Genomic DNA, 22,123 nt, shown 5'->3' with positions numbered 1-22,123 from the left:
CCTCATCTCCCTCGACTTCCCTTACCCACACTCTGCTGTGCCACCTACTGTCTCTGAAGCATCCTATTTCTATTTCTGCCTCTACTCTGTCCTTCATGCCATCCCCACTCCCTGGCCAGGCCCTTCTTTTTCCCCTACATGTCACTACCCTTCCTTCACAAGCCACCCTCCTCCTTCACTCGGAAGCTCTCTGCCATTGTTTGGCCACGCACATTCACTCATCCATTCTAGCTGTTCCTGTAGGAGACACTTCCCTGCTAATCCCTACCACCCAAGCCCAAAGCACAGGCAGGTACTGGTAGGTACAGTGGCCTCTACACCAGGTGCTAGGGTTAGAACAGGAGAGGAAATGTAAAAACGTCTGCACCTGGCACAACTCGACAATTAAGAGAATCGTACTCAGTGAGTATGGGTTCTCAATTGTGCTGCATAGGAAACCACAACCAGGGAGAAAAGGACCTCACTGGAGAGGCCACAGAAGGCTGAGGAGGAGGGACAGCTTCTTTGGGCAGCCAACCTTCTCTGCGTGGCCTGACTTCTTGCAGGTAAGCCACACCTCACTGATCTTTGGGGGCATTAGCACTTGGCCCAAGAAATGAAGAAGCCCATGAGTGACTGCTAAAGCCAGAAGCAATAGCATCTGGGAATAATGAGCCACGTCAGAACACCAGGGAGACAGCAGGGGGTGGGCAACTCAAGCCCTGTCCCTCATTAGCTTTGAGCAGGTTATTGGACCTGGGTGCTTTAGGTTCTTCCTCTATAAACTAGGATGACCATTTCCCTCACAGAGTGGCTTCGAAGGTGATATGTCATCTATTCTATTATACACAATTGTTTCCATGGAGAAGATATGATTAATCAGGGAGAACAGTCTGAAATCTCTGAATATTAGTTTCCTATTGTTTTATATTAATTACATATTGTCCGTTCTACTATCATACACAGCTGTTTCCATGGAGAAGTAGATATAAAAAGCATCCCAAAATCATGGCTATTGTCATTGTATTATTAGAAGACTCAAGGGACAGGAAATGAACTATAAGAGTTGTATACAGGGTCTTCAAATTCAGGCCTGATCACTAATGAGATCAGCCAAATGCACCCTTAAGAAGTGAGTCATCTCTGGGTCTGGAAAGGAGACACACCCAGCGGGGGTTGTCCAAAAACAGGAAGGCTCGTGCCAGCTCACAGAACTACCTGATCTGCCCTGTGTGGCTTCCTGCTCTGACCTCAGGCTCTGAGGCCAAAGAGAAGCTGAGGTCCAAGGTCATCATGACCATTTCCTAACGGACCTGGGCATTTTTCTATGAAAGGAAACACAAAAGCAAGCCTCATCTTCCCAAGTTTGGCTTCCTTCCCACCTTCCTCCCGTCTCCACGTATCCTCTTCTGACTGGGGGCAAATGAGTAGTGCAGAATAAGGACCCCCAAAGACATCACAGCCTTTTAAAATTAAATGGCAAAGGAGAATTAAGGCACCAGGTAGGATTACAGTTGCTAATCAACAGACTTTTTTTTTCTAAATTTTTTTAGTTGTAGATGGACACAATGTCTTTCTTTCTTTCTTTCTTTCTTTCTTTATTTTTATGTGGTGCTGAGATTCGAACCCAGTGCCTCATGCGTGCGAGGCAAGTGCTCTACCACCAAGCCACAGCCCCAGCCCCAAATCAACAGACTTTAAAACAGAAATTTTCCTGGATGATCCAGGTGACCCACCATGATCACAAGGACTCTTCCAACATGGAGAAGGGTGTCAGAAAAGTCAGGGTGACAGGATGGGACAAAGACTCAGCTGGCCACTACTTGTTTTGAAGGGAAGAAGGGGCCATGAGCCACGGAACATAGGAAGTCTCCAGAAGCTGGAAAGGGCACAATGTTGTCTCCTTTGATTCTCGTCTAGAACTTTCAAAAAATAAATCGGGCCTGCTGATGCCTTAATTTACCTCAGTGACACCCATTTTGGATTCCTGACCTCCAACACTATAAGGTAATCAACTAATAATGCTGGGGGTTTTGCCTGTGTTTTGGTTTTTGTTTTTTGGTACTGGGGAATGGGTGCTCGACCACTGAGCTACATCCCCAGTCCTTTTTATTCTTTTATTTTGAGACAGAGTCGTCCTAAATTGTCAAGGCTGCACTCAAACTTGCAATTCTCTGCCTCAGCCTCCTGAGTAGCTGGGATTTGGGGTATGTACCACCGTGCCCCTGTAAACTAATTTGTCTTTAAGCCAGTAAAGCTGTGGTAATATATAAATTGGAAACTGATACACAAAGATTTCAAACTATTCTCCTTGAAGTCTTAGGGCTCTGGCCACAGTGCCTACGGTCAAAGTGGGAGGCAATCTCACCTCTACCTTTTACATACTGGGCTCTAATCAAAGGACACTTAGAATGTTGTCTTAAAGCCACAGGTCAGAAGGACAAGGTGGCCCCATAGGCGCCCAGCACTGAATGATCCCCCATAAAGAGGAGCAAAAGCAACAGGAGCCCAGCTGTGTTTTGAAGTGAATGATCACGGAAGAACACAGCAAGAGGGACACTAGAACTTGGTAGGATCGAGATCTAGGATAATGACACAGGAAGAAAAACAAAATACGCCAGCAGCTGCCACGATACAATCCCAGGGGCAAGTATTTCCTCTTCAGGGGCATCAGGGAAGGAGAGTCCCAGTTAACTCTCTCAGTGTGAGCAGGCAGTACTAGTTACTGGAAAGTTCCGCAATCCTTATCTAAGCAGCTTGTAGTCCACTTAGATAAATAACCTGAAGTCTACACAGCAGCCTTGCTTTGGAGGAGGATGTCACATCACCTCCCAGTGAAACCCCAGGGAGCTGTAGCCAGGGCCATCTTCAAGCAGGGAGCTACTGTCTGAGTTTGGAGTGCTCTAAATGTGAGAAAGCCCTACATATTCCCACCTCGGGGACCCCACCGGCAGCTCACTGCACTGGCTTGAGGGGTAGTTGTCTCGAGAACCCAGTGTGGCCCAGCAAATAGAGTGACTGTGACCCTTGCTGTGCCCTGCACATAGGAGATGGAGGGGGCAGCATGGAAGGGAATGGAGAGTGTCAGCCTCAAGAACCAGGCGATCTGGGAACGGAGACCAGCAGCATGGCCAGCTGAGTGTGAACTTGGGCCAACACCAGGATTGTAAGGCAGGGAGCCCTCCAGTCCTGCAGCCCCTCCTCACACAGAATGGTTTCTGATACAGCAGGAAGGGCCCACGCTGCTGCCCTGCCCACAGGACTGTGCTGAGGGTGCCTTGAGCAACTCTGTAACCCCAGCTGTCACCTGACTCCAGGTGCACGCTGCCAAAGGGGGACCCTGAGAGAACTTTGCCCATTTCTAGCCAAGGTCCAACTCATAGGCAGCCATTGCCACCAAGAGCAGGAGAGGGGAACACCATGCTTCCCACTGCTGTCCTGCCCCCACGCGCACCTTGTCTGACCACACCACTGTCCTGACTGGGTGTGGGTGCCACGGAGGGGGTCCTGCAGTTCTCACAGCCTCTCCCTGGGCAGTGTCTGGACCCACACCAATGACTGTCAGAAGACAGTGCTTAGGGCCCTCACCACTGCCAGGGACGCCAATGCCAGAGGCCCTTACGGTAGGAGAGAGGGCATCACCAATGCCAGAAACCCCCATCACCTGACAGGGGCCACCACTGTCCAGAGACTGCACCTGACATTGTGGAGCCACCAAAGAACAGCCACACAGTCAGCACCCGCCTGGCTGAATTGCTAGAATGTCACTACTCTTGCATGGCCCACAGGGAAAGGGGTCTCTCCAACTCCATCACAATACATACTGTGCCCAAACTCATTACATACCCAAAGAAGCTATATGGAGACTGCATTTGAATTGAAGCTAGATTCAAAACCAACACCTCACAAACTGACACCCCAAAGCACACCATCAACTGTGTGATTACTAAGGTCAGCCCATGACTGTGGTAGAAACACCTGACGCACCACATGCACAAGTCTCAAGGCAGGAGCACAAGAAATGAGGGGAAAAAAGGGGGGAGGGGGATGTGACACTTCCAAAAAACCATAACAACTTTCTACCAATAAATTCCAAAGAAATCAATAGTTCTTTCAAACTATCCATAGAATTGAAAGAGGGGGAACCCTTCTGAATTCACTGAGTCCAGCATTACAGTGTTATCCAAATTAGGGAAGGACAATAAACAAAACTAGAGACCAATACCCAAGATGTGCACAAGATTCTCAACAAAATCCTAGCAAACAGAACTCAACCAGGACTTCCAAAAGATCATTTACCATGACCAGAGTTGTTTCATTCCAGGAATTCAGGGATGGTTTGACAGATACAAATCAATGAATACAACTCATCATATCAACAGAATGAAGTCTATAATCACATCAGTTCAATAGATACAGAAAAACAGCTGATAAACTTCAATATCCCTCCATGATAAAAGTCCTGAACAAATTAGGCATAGAGATGGTAACTCAACATAAGAAAGGCTGCATGTAACAGACCCATAGTGAATACCATCCTGAATGGGAAAAAATGGAAAGCACTTCCTCTAAGACCAGGAACAAGAGAGGATGCTACTCCTACTGTTCTAATTTAATATAGAACTAGAAGTTTTAGCCAGAGCAATTAGGCAGGAGAAAGAGATAAAAGGCATACAAACAAGAAAAAACTAAAACAGGTCTACCCTATGGTCCCACTATTCACTTTTGGGTTTATACCCAAAAGAAATGAAATCAGCGTACCAAAGAGATACCTGCATGTCCATGTTCATGGTGGCGCTATTCAGAAAGAGAATTACTGCATGGCCTCTCTCATATGTGGAAACTACAAAAAGTCAGCTTGAAAGTAGAATTGTGCTTACTAGGAATTGGAAAGGGTGAGAGGAGTGGGTGGGACAGGAAGGGTGGTAGAAAGGGAGACTGGATTTGGTCAAGGCACACTCTGTGCATGTATGGAAATATCACACTGAACTACTTTAATACGTTCAGTTAATACATGCTCATAAAGAATAAAAATTTTTAAAACACTAGTCCAACTCCTGCCTCCAGCATGGAGAAGGTCATACACCAGCCGGCAGAGGTCAGTCAGCCCCTGTTCCCCAGGATCCTGTGGTGACCTCAACCTGCAGCCAGAGACTGCACCTGACATTGTGGAGCAGCTGCACCGTCTCCTGCAGGCTAGACCCCCAAGGCACTTGCAGGCATCTCTGATGTTGAGTGCTGCTGAAGAACAGCCCCTACCTGGAACCAAAACCAATACACTCTATCCAGTGACACCTTAGGGCTCTTCTACAGGCCTAAGTCTTTCCCTATGAAAGCCACTTCATAAAACCAGAAGAGACAACAGCCCCACCAGATGCACAGATACCAATACAGGGAAACATGAATAAGCAAGGAGGCAAGATACCACCAAAGATCAGTTCTCCAGTCACTGACCACAAAGAAAAGTCAATTTATGAACTGCCTCAAAAGGAATTCCAAATTATGATCCTAAGAAAACTCAACAAGACAACACAGGTAGGCAATTCAGTGAAGTCAGTAAACTATTCAATTTTGTATAAGAAACCAGGTATCATTTAAAACAAACAAACAAAAAAAACTTGGAGCTGAAGAACTCAATAAATAAATAAAAAAATACAAGAGACAGTGCAAACAGCAGACTAGATCAAACAGAAGAAATAATTTCTGTACTTAAAGATATGTTTTTTGAAATAACTCAGGATGAAAAAGAAAAGAAAAAAGAACAAAGAAAGCCTCAGGACCCACAGAAAGCCATTAAGTAAACAAATATTCACATTGTGGAAATTCCTGAGTATGAGGGACGAAGCAAGGCACAGAAAGCATATTTAATGAAATAATAACTGAAAACTGCCCAAGTCTTGGGCATGCAAATCCGTCAAAAGACCCAAATTAGAGTCGATCCAAAGAGGTCCTCTTCGAAGAACACTATAAGCAACTGTCAACAGTCAAAGACTAAGAACTGTAACAGCAACAAGGGAAACTAAAGGTCAAGTCACATCTAAAGACACCCAGTTAGGATTACAGCAAATTTCTCAGCAGAACCCTTGCAGTCCCGGAAAAAATGGGATGATATGGTCAGAGTGCTGAAAGGCAAAACTGCCAGCCAAGACGACTAGGCTTGGTAAAGCTCTTCAGAAATGAAGGAGATACAAAATCCTTCCCAGAAAGAACTCACCACCACTAGCCTGACCTTGCAAGAAATACTTAAGGGACTGCTTCACACAGAAGTGAAGGGACAATAATTAGATCCATGAAAACATAAAAAAGTGCAAAACCTGCCAATAGAGATAAATACATGATCAAATTCAGCACACTCCCTACAATACAATATATAAACTTTCAAATCTTTAGGAGGAAGGTTAGAAGACAAAATGGTCAACAGAAACAATAGCTGCAAAAAGTTAAGGAATACACAATATAAAAAGATGGGAATTAAAGGCAAAGAAATTACAAATTGTAAGGAGGGGAATAAAAATCTGTTTGTATGCAGCCAAAGTTATCATTGTAAAACAGTCTTTTATGAGAGTATTTATGTAAGTCTCAAAAGTAACCACAGACATACACACACAAAAAAAGTATAGCCAATACAAAAATGAGAAAGAAAATGAAACCAAACCTTATCACTAAAGAAAACTTCAAAGAAGAAACAAAAGACCTAGAAAACAAGGAACAAAATGGCAGGAGGTAAGTCCGTATCTCTCAATAATATCTGGAATGTAAATGGAGTAAATTCTCTAAGACACAGAATGAATCAATGGATTAAAAAAAACTTCAACTACATGTTGCCTAAAAGAGACTTTACCTGTTTAAATAAATAAATAAATCCCACAGAGACTGAAAGTGAAAGGCTGGGGCTAGGGATATGGCTCAGTTGGTAGAGTGCTCGCCTTACATGCACAAGGTTCTGGGTTCAATCCCCAGCACCACAAAAAAAAAAATTAAAGTGAAGGGATGGAAAAAGATTCCATACAAACCAAAAAAAAAAAAAAGCAGGAGTAGCTATATTTATCAGATTTCACAGACTTCATATCAAAAACTAAAAAGAAGGTCATTATACAATCATGTAGTTAATTCAGCAAAAGGATATAACAAATATGTGTGTGTGTGTATCCAACATAAGGGTAAATATATACAGCAAACGTTATTAGATTTGAAGGAAGAAATGCAGTGCTGTACAATAATAGTAGGGGATTTCAACATCCCACTCTTTGCAATAGACAGATCATCCAGACAGAAAATCAACAAGAAACATTGCATTTACACCACACTCTAGACCAAATGGACCTAACAGACATTTCTAGAACATTCTGTACAACAGCTACGGAATACACATTCTTCTCAACAGCTTATTAAATACTCTCAAGGATGGCTCTTACGTTAGGCCACAAAACAAGTCTTAACAAATTTAAGAAGACCTACTCATTTCCAGTTTTTTTTTTTTTTTTGATACCAAAGATTAAACTGATAGGCACTCGATCACTTAGCCACATCCCCAGCCCTATTTTAGAGACAGGGTCTCACTGAGTTGCTTAGAGCCTCACTGAGTTGCTGAGGCTGGCTTTGAACTCGCGATCCTCCTGCCTCAGTCTCCTAAGCCGCTGGGATTACAGGTGTGCACCATTGCACCCAGCTTCAAGTATTATTTTTTACAATAATCTAAAACTGGAAATTAGTAACAGAGGGAACTTTGGAAATTTCACAAATGCATGGAAATGAAACCATATGCTCCTGGAGCAACCAATGGACCAAGAATAAAATTACAAAGGCAATTTAAAATTTTCTAGAGACAAATGAAAATGGAAACACAACACACCAAATCTGTGGGATAAAGCTAAAGAGGAAAGTTTTTAACATATACCTACCTCAAAAGTAGAAAAAATCCAAGTATACTGCTTCATGTTACTTCAAAAGACTAAAGGTACAAAAACTAACCTAATACAAAACCAGGAGGAAAGAAATAACAGAGATCACAGCACAAATAAATAAAATAGACACTAAAGAAATAATCTAAAAAGATGAATTAAAAGAAAAATTGATTTTCTGAAAAGATAAACAAAAATCAATAAACCTTTAGCTAGACTAAGGGAAAAAAAGACTCAAAATCAGAGATCAAAAAAAAAAAAAAAAAAAAAAAGGAAGGAGAAGATAGTATAACTGATACTACAAAAATATAAAGGATCATCACACACCACTATGAACAACTGTAATGTCAACAAATTGGAAAACCTTGAAAAGATGGACAAATTCCCAAACACAAAAAACCTACCAAGATTCAATCATGAAAAAATGCAAAGCCAGATCAATAACCAATAACGAAACTGAATCAGTAATGAAAATTTCAGATCCAGCTGGGCATGGTGGAAAAGTATATTAGAACAGCCATATGAAAAACAGTGTGGGGGTTCCTCAAAAAACTGAAAAGAAAATTACTACGTGATCCAGCAACACCACTAATGCATACACACACAAAGAAAATGAAATCATTGTGTCAGAGATATCTGGACTCCCATGCTTACACAGTAGCCAAAACTTGGAATCAATCTAAATGTCCAACGACAGATTAATAAAGAATAAGATGTGGTATATATCCATAATGAAATACTATTCAGTTATTGAAAGAATGAGATCCATCATTTGTGACAATGTGGACAGATCTAGAAGACATTATGTTAAGTGAAAGAAGCCAGGCCCAGAAAAACAAATACCATATGATCTCACTCATATGTGGACTAAAATGGTTAACCTCACTAGGAATAGCAGGAACATATCCCAACATTGTAAAAGCTATCTATGCTAAGCCCCAGGCCAACATCATTCTAAATGGAGAAAAAACTGAAAGCATTCCCTCTAAAAACTGGAACAAGGCAGGGATGCCCTCTTTTACCACTTCTATTTAACACAGTTCTTGAAACACTGGCCAGAGGAATTAGACATGAAAGAAATTAAAGAGATACAGATAGGAAAAGAGGAACTCAAACTATCACTATTTGCTGACAACATGATTCTATACTTAGAGAATCCAAAAAATTCCACCAGAAAACTTCTAGAACTAATAAATGAATTCAGCAAAGTAGCAGGATATAAAATCAACACCCATAAATCAAAGGCATTTCTGTATATCAGTGACAAATCCTCTAAAAGAGAAACTGGGAAAACCACCACATTTACAATAGCCTCAAAAAAAATAAAATACTTGACAATCAATGAAAGAGGTGAAAGACCTCTACAATGAAAACTACAGATTGCTAAAAGAAGAAATTAAAGAAGACCTTAGAAGATGAAAAGATCTACCTGTTCTTGGATAGGCAGAATTAATATTGTCAAAATGACCACACTACCAACAGCACTATGCAAATTTAATGCAATTCCAATCAAAATTCCAATGACATTCTTCATAGAAATAGAAAAGCAATCATGAAATTCATCTGGAAAAATAAGAGACCCAGAATAGCCAAAGCAATCCTTAGCAGGAAGAGTGAAGCAGGTGGCATCATTATACCAGACCTTAAACTATACTACAGAGCAATAATAACAAAACAGCATGATACTGGCACCAAAATAGACTTGTAGACCAATGGACCAGAATAGAGGACACAGAAACAAACCCACATAAATACAGTTATCTCATACTAGACAAAGGCACCAAAAACATATATTAGAGAAAAGATAGCCTCTTCAACAAATGGTGCTAGGAAAACTGGAAATCCATATGCAGTAAAATGAAATTAAGCCCCTATCTCTCACCATGCACAAAACACAACTCAAAGTGGATCAAGGACCTAGGAATTAGACTAGAGACCCTGCACCTAACAGAAGAAAAAGTAGGTCCAAATCTTCATCATGTCAGATTAGGCCCTGACTTCCTTAATAAGACTCTATAGTGCAAGAAATAAAATCAAGAACCAATAAATGGGATAGATTCAAACTGAAAAGCTTCTCAGCAAAAGAAACAATCATTGAGGTGAAGAGAGAACCTACATCTTGGGAGCAAATTTTTACCACACACACATCAGATAGAGCACTAATCTCTAGGATACATAAAGAACTCAAAAAACTTACCAAAGAAAAAAAACAGATAACCCAATCAATAAATGGGCCAAAGAATTGAACAGACACTTCTCAGAAGATGTACAATCAATCAACAAATATATGAAAAATGTTCAACATCTCTAGCAATTAGAGAAATGCAAATCAAAACTAAGATTTCATCTTACTCTAGTCAGAATGGCAGCTATTAAGAATACAAACAACAATAATTGTTGGCAAGGATGTGGGGGAAAAGGTACACTCATACATTGCTGGTGGAAATGCAAATTGGTACAACCAATCTGGAAGCAATATGGAGATTCTTTAGAAAACTGGAAATGGAATCAACATTTGACCCAGCTATCCCACTCCTCGGTTTATACCCAAAAGACTTAGAAACAGCATACTACAGTGACGCAGCCACATCAATGTTTATGGCAGCACAATTCACAATAGTTAAATTGTGGAATCAACCTAGATGACTATCAATTAGATGAATGGATAAAGAAACTGTGGTATACATACACAATGGAATATTACTCAGCATTAAAAAAGAATAAAATCATGGCACTTGCAGGTAAATGGATGGAGTTGGAGAATATCATGCTAAGTGAAGTAACCAATCCAAAAAAAACCAAAGACCGAGTGTTTTCTCTGATATGTGGATGCTGATCCACAATGGGGTTGGCAGAAGGGAACATACGAGGAATGGAAGAACTTCGATAGCTAAAGGGGAGAGAGGGGAAGGGAGGGGACATGGGGGTACAAAAAATGATGAAATGAGATGGACATCATTACCCTAAGTACATGTATGAAGACACAAACGGTGTGATGCTCCTTTGTGTACAACCAGGGAAATGAAAACTTGTGCTCTATATGTGTATTATGAATTAAAATGTATTCTGCTGTCATGTATAATAAATTAGAATAAATATATTTTTAAAAAAATAATAATAAATAAATAAAATGGCTAACCTCACAGAAGTAGAGAACAGAATAGAGATTACCAGAGATGAGGACAGGGAAAGTAGGGAGAGGTAGGTCAACAGGATACAAGTAGAAGAGGAATAACTTCCTGTGTCCTATTGCATAGCAGGGTGACTCTTAAGTTAACATTAATATGCTATGCACTCAAACAGCTAGAGAAGAGGGGAGTTTTTTTGTTGTTTTTTGTTTTTTTTCTTTTCTTTGGTACTGGGACTTAAACTCAAGGGTGCTTAACCACTGAGCCACATCCCTCCCCAGCCCTTTTTTATATTTTATTTAGAGACAGGGTCTCACTGAGTTGCAAGTGCCTCACTAAGTTGCTGAGGCTGGCTTTGAACTCACGATTCTCCTATCTCAGCCTCCCGAGTTGCTGGAATTACCACACATGGTGAGGGTTTTGTTTATATTTCGTTTCAATTTTTCTTCTTCTTTTGATACTGTGGATTGAACCCCTCAGGGGTGCTTTACCACTAAGATAGACTCTCAGTTCCCCCCACCCCCCGTCCTTATTTTTTTTAATTTTTGAGACAGGGTCTCACTAAGTTGCCCAAGCTAGTCTCAAACTGGTGAACCTCCTCCCTCTGCCTTTGGAGTACATGGATCATGAGTGGAGTCACTTCTACCCCATTCAATAGAAGAGATTTTTTAATGCTCTACCTAAAAGAAATAGTAAATATGTATGAAGTGACATGCTAATAACTATGGTATGTTCATTATCATTTGTATACAGGTATTCAAACCTTACCTTGTAACTCATAAATATGCACAAATAAGTATCAATTAAAGAAAACCCCCAATCAGTATTGTGATGCATCCTGTAATCCCAGCTAGTCAGGAGGCTGAGGCAGGAGGATCACAAGTTCAAGGCCAGCCTGGGCAAGACCCTGTGACAAAAATAAAATAAAAAGAGCTGATATGCAGCTCAGTGATAGAATACTTCCCTAGTGTGCGTGAGGCCTGGGATCATTCCCCAGTAATGCAAACGAAACAACACAAAAAAAAACCACTGGTAGAGTAGAAGCTTGGGGTCAGACAGAGCTCATTTCCGTCTGTTTACCAGCCATGTAATCTTCCCTTGCTTTACTTAATCTCCCTGAGGCTCAGAGAGATCTCAGGCCCTCATTTATAAAATAATAACCACCTCACAGGGTTGTTAAGAAAATTAAACGTGGCAATGAGTGTGACAGAAGCTGACACTGTGGAAGCAGTCAGGGGACATTAGCTGCGTTTCCAGCTTCCTTCCTACAACCGAACCACCCATTCTTCTCTCCCCAAAATACAGGAATCAAAGGACGAAAACTCCACTTCCCCAACCCACCAAGAGGTGGGTCAGAGCCAAGGTGGTGAACAAAACAGACTCCTGCCTGCCCTCATGGAGTTTTAGTGTAGTGGAAGAGACGGACGTGAGTCAAACAAACTACTCCAGTGGCAACAGCTGCAAAGGAGAGAAGGGATCTGGCCAGGAGGTGAGAGAAGCTCAAGGCTGATAAATGATTAGACATTAAATAGGTGAAGAAGGGAAGAGATTTCCAGGGAGAAGAAAAAACAAAACAACAGAAAAGTCCTATGGTAGGAAGAAATGCAGAGCTATGGCATGGACAGATGAGTGTGTAGAATATACAGGTCTCTAGTTCATAGGCACCCTCTGGGCTGGAGGGGTAAACACGAGAGCCACATATGAGCAAGCAGTGACTGAAACAGGGGAACAGGCCTGGGGGAATCGACCACTAGAGAGAGAAGAGGGCCTACGACAAACATTTAACAGCCAAGAGCTGGAGGGTAGCTTCACAGGAGTCTGGAAGAAGCAGCCTAAGAGGTGTCACATCATGGAAGCTAAGGGAGGAGTCGACTGTGTGAAACCTAACTGTAAGGCACGGCTGTGAGGCTGAGGCTCCATGATTAACGGTGGTCCCTTCACCTTCTGAATACAGCCCCCATTGCTCTAAGGCTTCTTTCTTTTAAAAAAATGTTTTTTTCTCTCTTCTCCCCTCTCCGTCTCCCTAAAAAGATTAGGGAGACAGTGTTATCTTTTCTTCCCCAAGTTAACTGCCCTTGCACACACCCAATACAGGAAGGAGATGCCACCAGCTGAGGATGTGAGAAGTGAATATCTCCCAAATTAACAAGTGAATCCTAACTCGACATCAGGGCGCCCAGAGCATACCTGGAATGTAACCCTTAAAGAGTGTCTTTAAAACCCCCCTCCTGATTGGGAGAGTCAAAGCCTTTGGGACAGAAGGCCCCTGTGCTTCTCCTTTGCTAACAAAGCAATAAACCTTCCTTTTCCTTTTTCTCAAAACCATGTCCTTATTATTAAATTGGCATTGGGGACAGGGAATGAGCTTTCAGTTACAGTAAGAGGCCACGGACTGACAGGACCCGGCTCACCCAGCTGGGCAGTAATACTGGAGAGGCCTTGATATCTAAGCACTGGGGGCCTATGAGATCTCCTGGAGGGGCCTGGGAAGTGACTGGCATATTACAGGCTCTCCTACCAGCAGCTTCCTGGGAAGTAGAATAGAAGAACAGACTCGAAACAACCGCCACTGAATCCAACGATCCGGCCTTGGGAAAGAGCAGATACCAGCCTAGACATATCCTCTGTCCTCTGTCATGCTGGTTAAATATGCATGGCTTTAGAACTAGGACAGGACAGTACTTGATCTGACACCAGGGTGCAGAACAGGGGCTCTCCCACTCCAATAGCTAGCAAGGCACCTGGACTAGGGCCTCTAGTGGGGGCCTCTAGTCGCAGCATCAGCCGCAGCATCAGCACAGCTATTTTCCAACACTCCCACCCTCAGCACCCGTCCTACTTACCTGGCAAGACACCTGGACCTTGGACTTTGACTGTCTCCTTGTCCTGGTCGTCCGCCTGCTCTGAGTTCTCGACCACCTGTTCCAACTCTTCACTCAGCTAAGGGGAGAAGCAAAGCGGGTGAACAGGTTGGCTGCGTCCGCCTTGCTTTTCTAGACCAAAATAAGAAAGCAGAAGCTGCGACTCACTGAACTGTCACCAAAAACACCACATGATGTAGTGTGAACTACAAATCAGGAAAATAGAGTTCAGAAAACTCAAGGAACTTCCTGTCTTAGTTTCCTAGGACTTCCATAACAAAGTGCCACAAACTGAATGGCTTAAAACAACAGGACTATCTTCTCTCACATTTCTTGGAGGCTAGGAGTTTGATATCAAGATATTGGCAGGGTTGGTTCCTTCCAAGAGCTGTGGGGGGAAATACATCCCATACCTCTCTCCTAGCTTCTGATGATAGCCAGCAATCCTTGGCATTCATTCCTTGGCTTACAGATGAATCCGATTTCCAATCTCTACTCCATCTTCACAAGGTATTCTCCCTGAGTTTGTGTCTTCACGGGGTCATCTTGAAGGGCACTAGTCATGCAGGTTAGGGCCATATCCTACTTCAGTATGACCTTACCTTAACCCGAAATGACCTTATTTTCAAACAAGATCACAGTCTGAGGTACCCGGAGTTAGGACTTCAACATATCTTTTTTTGCGAAACACAATTCAACCCACCACACACGCCATAGCCATAAAGTTTGTGAAAGAAAAAGTTAGGAGTCAATCCAAGTTGGTCTAGTTCCAAAGCCCAAGTGCTCAACCTCTTCCTAAAGGAAGAGGAAGTGTGGCTTTGAGTCGGCTGAGAGAGAAAAGGGAACAGTGACTTTGCAGTCAGAGCTCTCTAGGACTCTGGCTGAAGTCCACTGACTTGGGCTGCAAATGGCAGAACCAAGTGGGAAGGGAAGTCCAGGTGACAGGCCAACCTCATCTCACTTCATCAGTGTTCTCACCTGTCAAAGGGGAGAAATTATACCTCTGAGAAGGACAGAAAGGATAACAGTGATAATCACCAGTCTCCATAAAATTAGGAGGGAGGGCAGGAGAGGTCAGAGTTGGGATGAGGAGCTATCACTGAATTGGGAGGCAGTGGGGTAGTTTTCCCAAGTGTCTTCTCAGGTACACAGTGTTAACACTTTCAAGGTACTTTAATTAAAAATTCACCTCCAGGAGACTTGAGTTTAAAAAAAAAAAAAAAACTCATGCATCTGTTTCTCTTCCATCTCCTTTACCAAGCATACACCCCTGCCCTTTAGAATCAGGCAAAAACCTCCAATTTCAAGCCCTCCAATCACATTAAAAAAAAAAAAAAAAAAAAAAAGCAAAGTGAAAAAATAAAAAGGAGAGAGCTGTGAGGTTGGGGAAGACATCATGATATACAGGCCTCTATAGGAGCCCACAAAAGGGAACCCCAGAGTCTCACTGGCCAAAATGAGATGAGGTTGTTAGAACCAGGAAGCCTCAAAGTTTATGATCCCAGCTTCACCTGGATTCATCCTGACCCACATAGCAACATCCTCTTACCCAGTTCCCTTCTTGATACCTGCAGCCATAATAAGCCCACCTCCTTGCCTACCCCTTCCCTCAAAGCCAAAACTTCCTCTCAGCAAAGACACCTATCTCAGAGCTAGGTCCACTCAAATGATTCAGGCAAGAAAGATGCAAGTCATTATCTGGGCAATCTTCTTGGGACTTCAGAGTACCATCCACCATGGGAATGACCCCAGTGAGCAACTGACTCACCTGTGGCCTTGCCCTTGCAAGTGGGATAACGGTCTATATGTTAATAAATATTTTATGAGCCCTGTTAGGTGAGGAGATACTGCAGACTATGTGTGGAGCCAGGATCCTGTTAAACCTGGACCCCAAAGTTCCCTAGAAGAAGGAACTACCGGTTATTCTCTGAGGACACTGAGCTCAGCACTTTCCATATACTAACTCATTTGTGAACAGTGAGTGTCCAGTATGACCAAAGCCTAAGTGGGTGAGGAGATAGTCAAAGTAATACATAAAAAGTTGAGCTGTACATGGTTTTGAATCCTTGCTGAGAAGTTTGGCCCGTTCTGGGTAGACCCAGCATCAGGGCTATGAAAGGAAAAGGCTCTGGGGTCAGGGAAGACCCTCAAAGCAAATGTGGAGAATATGAGACTGGAGAATGAGGGGGTAACACAATATCACACTCGGGTGATTAGAACAGACACAGGGACACAAACTGGAGGAAGAGTTGAGGATGTGGACCTGTGTAATCTTGACAAGTGAGAGGAGCACAGTGGAGGAGAATAGGAGAGGAAGATTACCAAAGATGCCCAAGGTTCGGGTGGAGAGGGGAGAGCAGTTTCACCCACAGGCTTAAGAAGCCAGGAGGAAGAGTACTCTGAAGGAAAAGCTGGAGGCTCAGCTTGTACTCAGGACAGACAAGAGACAAAGAACTGGAGAAAGTGATCGTTAAAGTCGTGGGAGGAGGTGAGATTGAAGGGAGAGGAGCGAGAACAGCAAGGTCGGTGAAAGTACTTTTTTCAAAGTTAGGCGGCCACCAAAACAGGAGATAATGATCCCTGCCATTAACCAGCCACGGGGACCACGCGGCCTCGAGCTAAAGGAGAGCTGATGCCCAATGCGCATCTGAGCTCGCCGCGAGGAAGACGCACCCGATTCCACTTGTTGCAAAGAACCTAGCTTCGGTCGACTGGCCGCACTATGGACCGGGACCAAAGGGGCTTTAATCATTCACCTGCTGGTTACGGGTCGCGGCTCCAGGGACCCGACTCCATCCCCCGGCCAATCGACTGGCAGCATCCGGAGGAGACTGGCACCCGCGCCGCCACCCGGCTTCCTTCCTTCCTGCTGAGCAGCTCCTCTGCACCCCGGGACCCTCTGAGGACGCGCTCACCCCGCCCTTTGGCTGCACAGCCGGATGCCCCCACGCAGCCCGAGCCCCCCGGCACCCCACCCCCAGGATCCCGAGACCTCGCTCCTCCGCCTCACAAGAAACTCCCTTCCTTCCTCTGCTCCCTCGTACCTCCTGGTAGGATGTGGTGAGTTCCTGCCGGATCATGGCACTGACCAGGGCTAAGGTTCACCTGAGTCCGCGACAGCCCGGGAGATGCAGGGAGTGAGCACCGCAGCTGCAGCCTGGGGACCTGCCGGCTCCGCAGAGCCAGACCGGTTCGAAGCTGCGTCCCAGACACCCGGCGTGACGCGCTAGGCGCATGCGCCTCGCTCCTGCAGCCGCCCGGGCGGGCGAAGGAAGTGCAGGGAAATGTAGTTCTTGGCAGGGCGCCCCTCGCCACCCCTGGGAAACAGGAGCCCAAGTGTTTGGCTGGCCAAACCCCGGCCTTCGACGCGCGTGCCTCTTTGTCTCTCACTTCCTCTCTCTGTTGGAGGGGGAGGGTAAGTGGAACAAAGAGGCCAGATCAGATGGGTAGGACCGCCTAATCTATAATTGCAAGCGGAAGCTTGGTTCGGCAATAAATGTCTGGAAGAGCGCTTTGTATGTTACAAAGCATTCTCACTTTCTACCCTTGATCCTTCAAGGGCCCCTCTAGGAGGAATATTTTTCTCCCTATTTTGCAGATGAGGAAACTGAGGTATCTTGTTTCAGAAAGGATGGAAGAAGAACAGTGTGATCAAGTGAAGATTATATATCCAAGAGTAGACTACAGAATTCATGTTCTTTCCATCATTCCTGAGGCACACACTTGGAGTCGGGAGTCCTAGTTCTTGTCCTTGCTCTGCCCCTCACCCTGTAATCTAGCAATGAACAGAACTCACCTGTTTCTGCCTCAGCACAACTGCTAAAACCTGCTCTGTTTCACTGGGCTTCATGGGAGCCAAGAGAGTTCGTGCAGTGAACACCCAGAGGTGTTATTCAACCACAGCAGAAGCAGGGAGCCCTAAATGTGGCAGAGAATTGGGTGTTGGCCCTATGGAGGGTGGACTTGAGGACCACCCACATCTCCCATGACTGGCTAGCTGGTCTGAGTGGCCACCCTGAGCTGCTTAGTGGTGAAGCAGATAGAGACTGCTTATTATGCCTTAGTGAATGCTGCTCTGTGTCCCGAGCAGCTGCAGCTTTGCAGCCCCCTCCACTCAGGCCACTGGGCCTCTTCCCTGCTGACATGCACAGTAGCACCAACCACATCAGAGCATCCTGGGCCTCCTGAAGCTAGCAGTGGGAGGTCCCTTGCCTCTCATGATCAACCTGCTCAACCCCAGGACCTCTGCTCTTACATCTATTAAATGGGACAATATGTATAACACCCAACACATTGTAAGCACTCAACTGCACATTTGTTAAATGTGAATAGAACACTTAACACCAGTCATTTCACTTATCAATTAAAACAATCAACTAATTAAATCTTTTAGTGCATTCATGCAAAAGTGGTTGGTAGAACATGTCACACAATCATAAAATTTTAGACTGGAAGGAACTAAAGCAATCTATTTCAGTCCTATCGTACCTCTCTGCTCTTTGTTGGTATGACTAAACTGGGAAATGATGGTCTCCCTTATTTGAGGAGATTAACTGATTAATATAATTTTTAACATGGTTTTAAAAATAAAATGTGACGCAGAGTGTGGTGGCGCACCCCTGAAATCCCAATGGTTCTGCAGGTTGAGGCAGGAGGATCGCAAGTTCAAAGCCAGCCTCAGCATGGTGAGGCCCTAAGCAACTCAGTGAAACCCTGTCTCTAAATAAAATACAAAATAGGGCTGGGAATATGGCTCATCAGTCGAGTGCCCCTGAGTTAAATCCCCAGTATCAAAAAATAAATAAAATGTGCCAGGCATTGGGGTATACAAATGAATGGTAGCCCAATATTCTTGCTTCTGTGGCTCTTCCATGCTAGTGTACACAGATAGACCATAAAGTAGAGCTTTCAGTCCTTGATGTCCCCAGGTCTCTCCTCCCCTTCCCTTGTGAGCACACACTAATTAAATTTTCCAACAGAACAGTGGTTATCAGGGTCCCAAATGACCTCTGCATTGTCAGATCAGATTCCATTTCACCATGTTTCTCTTTCTTGATTTATCAGGGACACTGGACTCAGCTGATCCTCCCTTCTCCGTGATACACTTTCTTCCCTGGTTTCTAGGACACCTCCCACTTTGCTCCTCCCTGGCTTGCTGCTCCTTCTCAGCCTCCTGTACTGACTTCCCCCTCATCTCGGCGCTACAGAGTGACCTTCTCCTTCCTCCTTACTCCCTAGGAGTTAGTGAAGTGATCATCACTAGTCTCGTGCTGGAATTACCATCTGAACCCTAGAGATTCCTGCTATGATTTGAATGGTGTCCCTTCAAAATGTGTTGAAATTCTGACTTCAGTAACTTAGAAATTTGGAAATAGGGTCATTGTAGATGTAATTAGTTAAGATGAGATCAAAAGGTCACTTATGACTCTACCACTTTGGTTTGTCTGGCAGAGGTACTTGGACAAATTACTGCTGTGGGAACACTAACCATGTGTTGTGTGGTGAAAGGGACTCCTTAGCCCAACAAGCCTTGTGTGCATAAAAAATGATGGAAGATAATGTGAAGACAGACACGGAGAAGACCACGTCATGACAGAAGCAGACGTTGTAGTGATGCAGCTGCAAGCTGAGGTGACTTCAGTTATTCACATGCTGTTTACAAGTCCCAACTCCCAGGTCCTGGCTCCATCCCTTGGCCAAACAATAGGCAGTATCTCAAGGATTTCCAGCTGCCAAGAGAAGCTAGGTGCATGTCCTTGTTGACACCTTGATTTCAAACTCATAGCTTCCAGACCTTGAGGGAATAAATTCCTGTTGTTTTAAAGCCTTCTAGTTTGTGGTTCTTCTGTGCAGCAGCCTAGGAAACCAACACAGTCCCCAAGTGTATACAAATGCATGATTTCCAGCCTCCCACTCTCCCCTGAGGCTCAGGCTCACTGCCCAGCTTCCTGTGCCTCTTCTCCCCTGATGCCCACCCGGCAGCAGCAGAGCGCAACTATGGAAAGCACAAACCTTGTAGCCAGAACCCTGGTTCTCAGGCTTGGCTCTGCCACTTCCTGACTTTGTGATCTTGGGAAATTAATTTCCCTGTGCTTCAGTGACCCCACAAGTAATGTGGGAACATTACCACCAATTCATAGAACTCTGAGATGTGAAGAATTTAGAACATTATCTGGCACATGTTAAGTAGTAGATTAGTGTGAGTGGTTATCTCAAGGTTCAAAGCCAAACTGGGGAATCTTCTTACCCCAAATCTGCTCCTCCCATCGTTCCCCCACACTGTTTTAAACCCCATCCTTGAATTCACTCTGGCCCAGACTCTTGGAGTCATTTCAATTCCTCCCTTTCCCTCACACCCCACAACTAAATCAGCAAATCCTCATGGCTATAATTTAAAAATGTATTTAGAATCTGAGTACTCTTCACCGCCTCCGCCATGGCCACCACTCCAGCATTTCTCATTGATTATTTTCTGTGGCCTCCCAGCCAGGCTATTTCTACCCTTGAAGAATGTAGGTTTTTCCTGACAAAGCAGCCAGGGAGAGCTTGTTAAAGTCAGATCAAAGGGCTTCTCTGCTCCAACCCTTCCAAATCCAAAGTTCCACAGTGACCTACAAGGCCCAAAGGATCTGTCCTCCAGCACCCACCTTTCCTAATACTCATGCCCCCCAACTCCCCAGCTCCAAGATGTTGAGCACATTTCAATCTAGCACCAGGCTGGGGGTATAGCTCAGTTGGTAGAGTGCTTGCCTTGCATGTACAAGGCCCTGGGTTCAGTCCCCAGCACCACAAAAAAACAATCTAGCACCTTTGCACTGGATATCCAAAAGCAGTCACATAGACATTCAAAAGAAATAGATGTACACATGACTCACTTCCTCATCTCCTTGTCAGATCTTTTTCCAAATGTCAACTTATCACCTTCTTCTGAGAAACCCATTAAAACAGCAAACTCCATTTTCAACAATCCTTCTACTCCACTTTTTCTTACTAACACATGCACCTTCTGACCAATTCATTTATTTTCAGTCTCCCTCCATGACAGTGGAAACTCCAGGAAGATAGAGTTCTTTTTTCTCTCTCCCTCTCTTTCATTTTTAGAGCTTTATAGTTATACATAGTAGTTGGCTTCATCCCAACAAACTCATACATGCATGGAATTCGATTTCAGTGCATGATTCCCTGCTCTTTTCCCTCCAGTCCCCTGTCCCTTCTCCCCTCCCCCATTGAAGGTGGTATTCTTTGTGTACTGCTGAATCCCAGTACCTTTGATGGTGTTCTTCTTTTACTAGTTGTTCAAATAGTTGTTGACTAAACAAACAAAAACAATCTCACCTAGCAATAAAAGCTCAAAAGAAAATAAAACTGGGCACTGTGGCACACACGTATAATCCCAGGGGCTCAGGAGGCTGAGGAAGGAAGATTGCAAGTTCAAAGCCAGCCACAGCAACTTAGTGAGGCTCTCAGCAACTTACCAAGACCCTGTCTCTAAAATATATATATATAAAGGGCTGGGTCCAATCCTGGGTACCTAAAAAAAAAATAGATATGATAGGGCATGATAGCAGCTATGAGTGGGGTACACTAATTTATCTAAGCAACATTAAGGGAGGCCTCATGAAAGAGAAAGAGACCTTATGATGGTAGCTACTTTTGAGACCTGAATGACAAGGGGCCAGCACACGATGTTCTGCATCCCCTGTCAGAGAGGGTACAGAACAAAGGCCCTAGGCTGAAGCACAAGCAGGAGGCAGTGCAATTGGAGAAGGCAGTGTGATCAGAGAGGTAGGCAGGGGTCAGAAACTGGAGACTAGGTTGAGCTGATCCTGGGCTTGTTTATTTTCAGATCCATTTTTCCCTCTCCCCTGTTCAGCTGCTGGTTGCAGGAACAGGCCCCATGTGCTCGGTTTCCACAGAGTTTGGTTAAGGAAGTACTGCCAGAGATTAGAAGGTGTCATGGTAAGGGAAAAGCCAAGGTTTTCCTCTGCACTTTCCTCTTTGCCTTCAAATACACTGCTAGGCCCTTCCCTGCCTCCGGCAGCAGTCCTTCTGTGACTTCATCCACTGTACAACAGCTTCATATCATACTAGCTTCCACCAGGTGACCCAGGCTGCAGGAGTCTCTTGTACTAAACACCACCTCCTCCCTCCCACTGGCAGGATAGTGACTTCCTTCTGTTGCTCTTCTCTAGTTGCTTTGGGGTTGTTGTCTTGGCCCCTTCCATCATCTGTGTAACTTACTACCCATATCACA

At 44.2% G+C, this 22,123-nt stretch overlaps 1 protein-coding gene across 5 annotated transcripts in view; it reads right to left on the bottom strand.

Moving 5' to 3' along the window:
* Positions 1 to 17,162, bottom strand: part of Pacc1 (proton activated chloride channel 1) — a 39,835-nt gene extending 22,673 nt beyond the window's left edge. For 2 of the 5 annotated variants that reach the window (XM_015483669.2, XM_048809420.1), the window contains exons 1-2: positions 16,914 to 17,091; positions 13,852 to 13,948 (exon numbers count right to left, since the gene is read on the bottom strand). In XM_015483669.2, coding sequence (XP_015339155.1) covers positions 13,852 to 13,948; positions 16,914 to 16,949 — 133 coding nt within the window. In that variant the 5' untranslated portion in view covers positions 16,950 to 17,091. Of the gene's footprint in view, positions 1 to 13,851; positions 14,002 to 14,282; positions 14,426 to 16,913 lie in introns of those variants that run through there. The other 3 variants (XM_048809418.1, XM_048809417.1, XM_048809421.1) reach the window with 3 other exon arrangements.
* Positions 17,163 to 22,123: the final 4,961 nt, after the last annotated feature.

This window comes from Marmota marmota, unplaced genomic scaffold (genome assembly GCF_001458135.2).
Source record: "Marmota marmota marmota unplaced genomic scaffold, marMar, whole genome shotgun sequence".
Classification (NCBI taxonomy): domain Eukaryota; kingdom Metazoa; phylum Chordata; class Mammalia; order Rodentia; family Sciuridae; genus Marmota; species Marmota marmota.
Note: the sequence above shows the minus strand (reverse complement) of the source record. Positions and strands in the feature narration are given on the sequence as shown.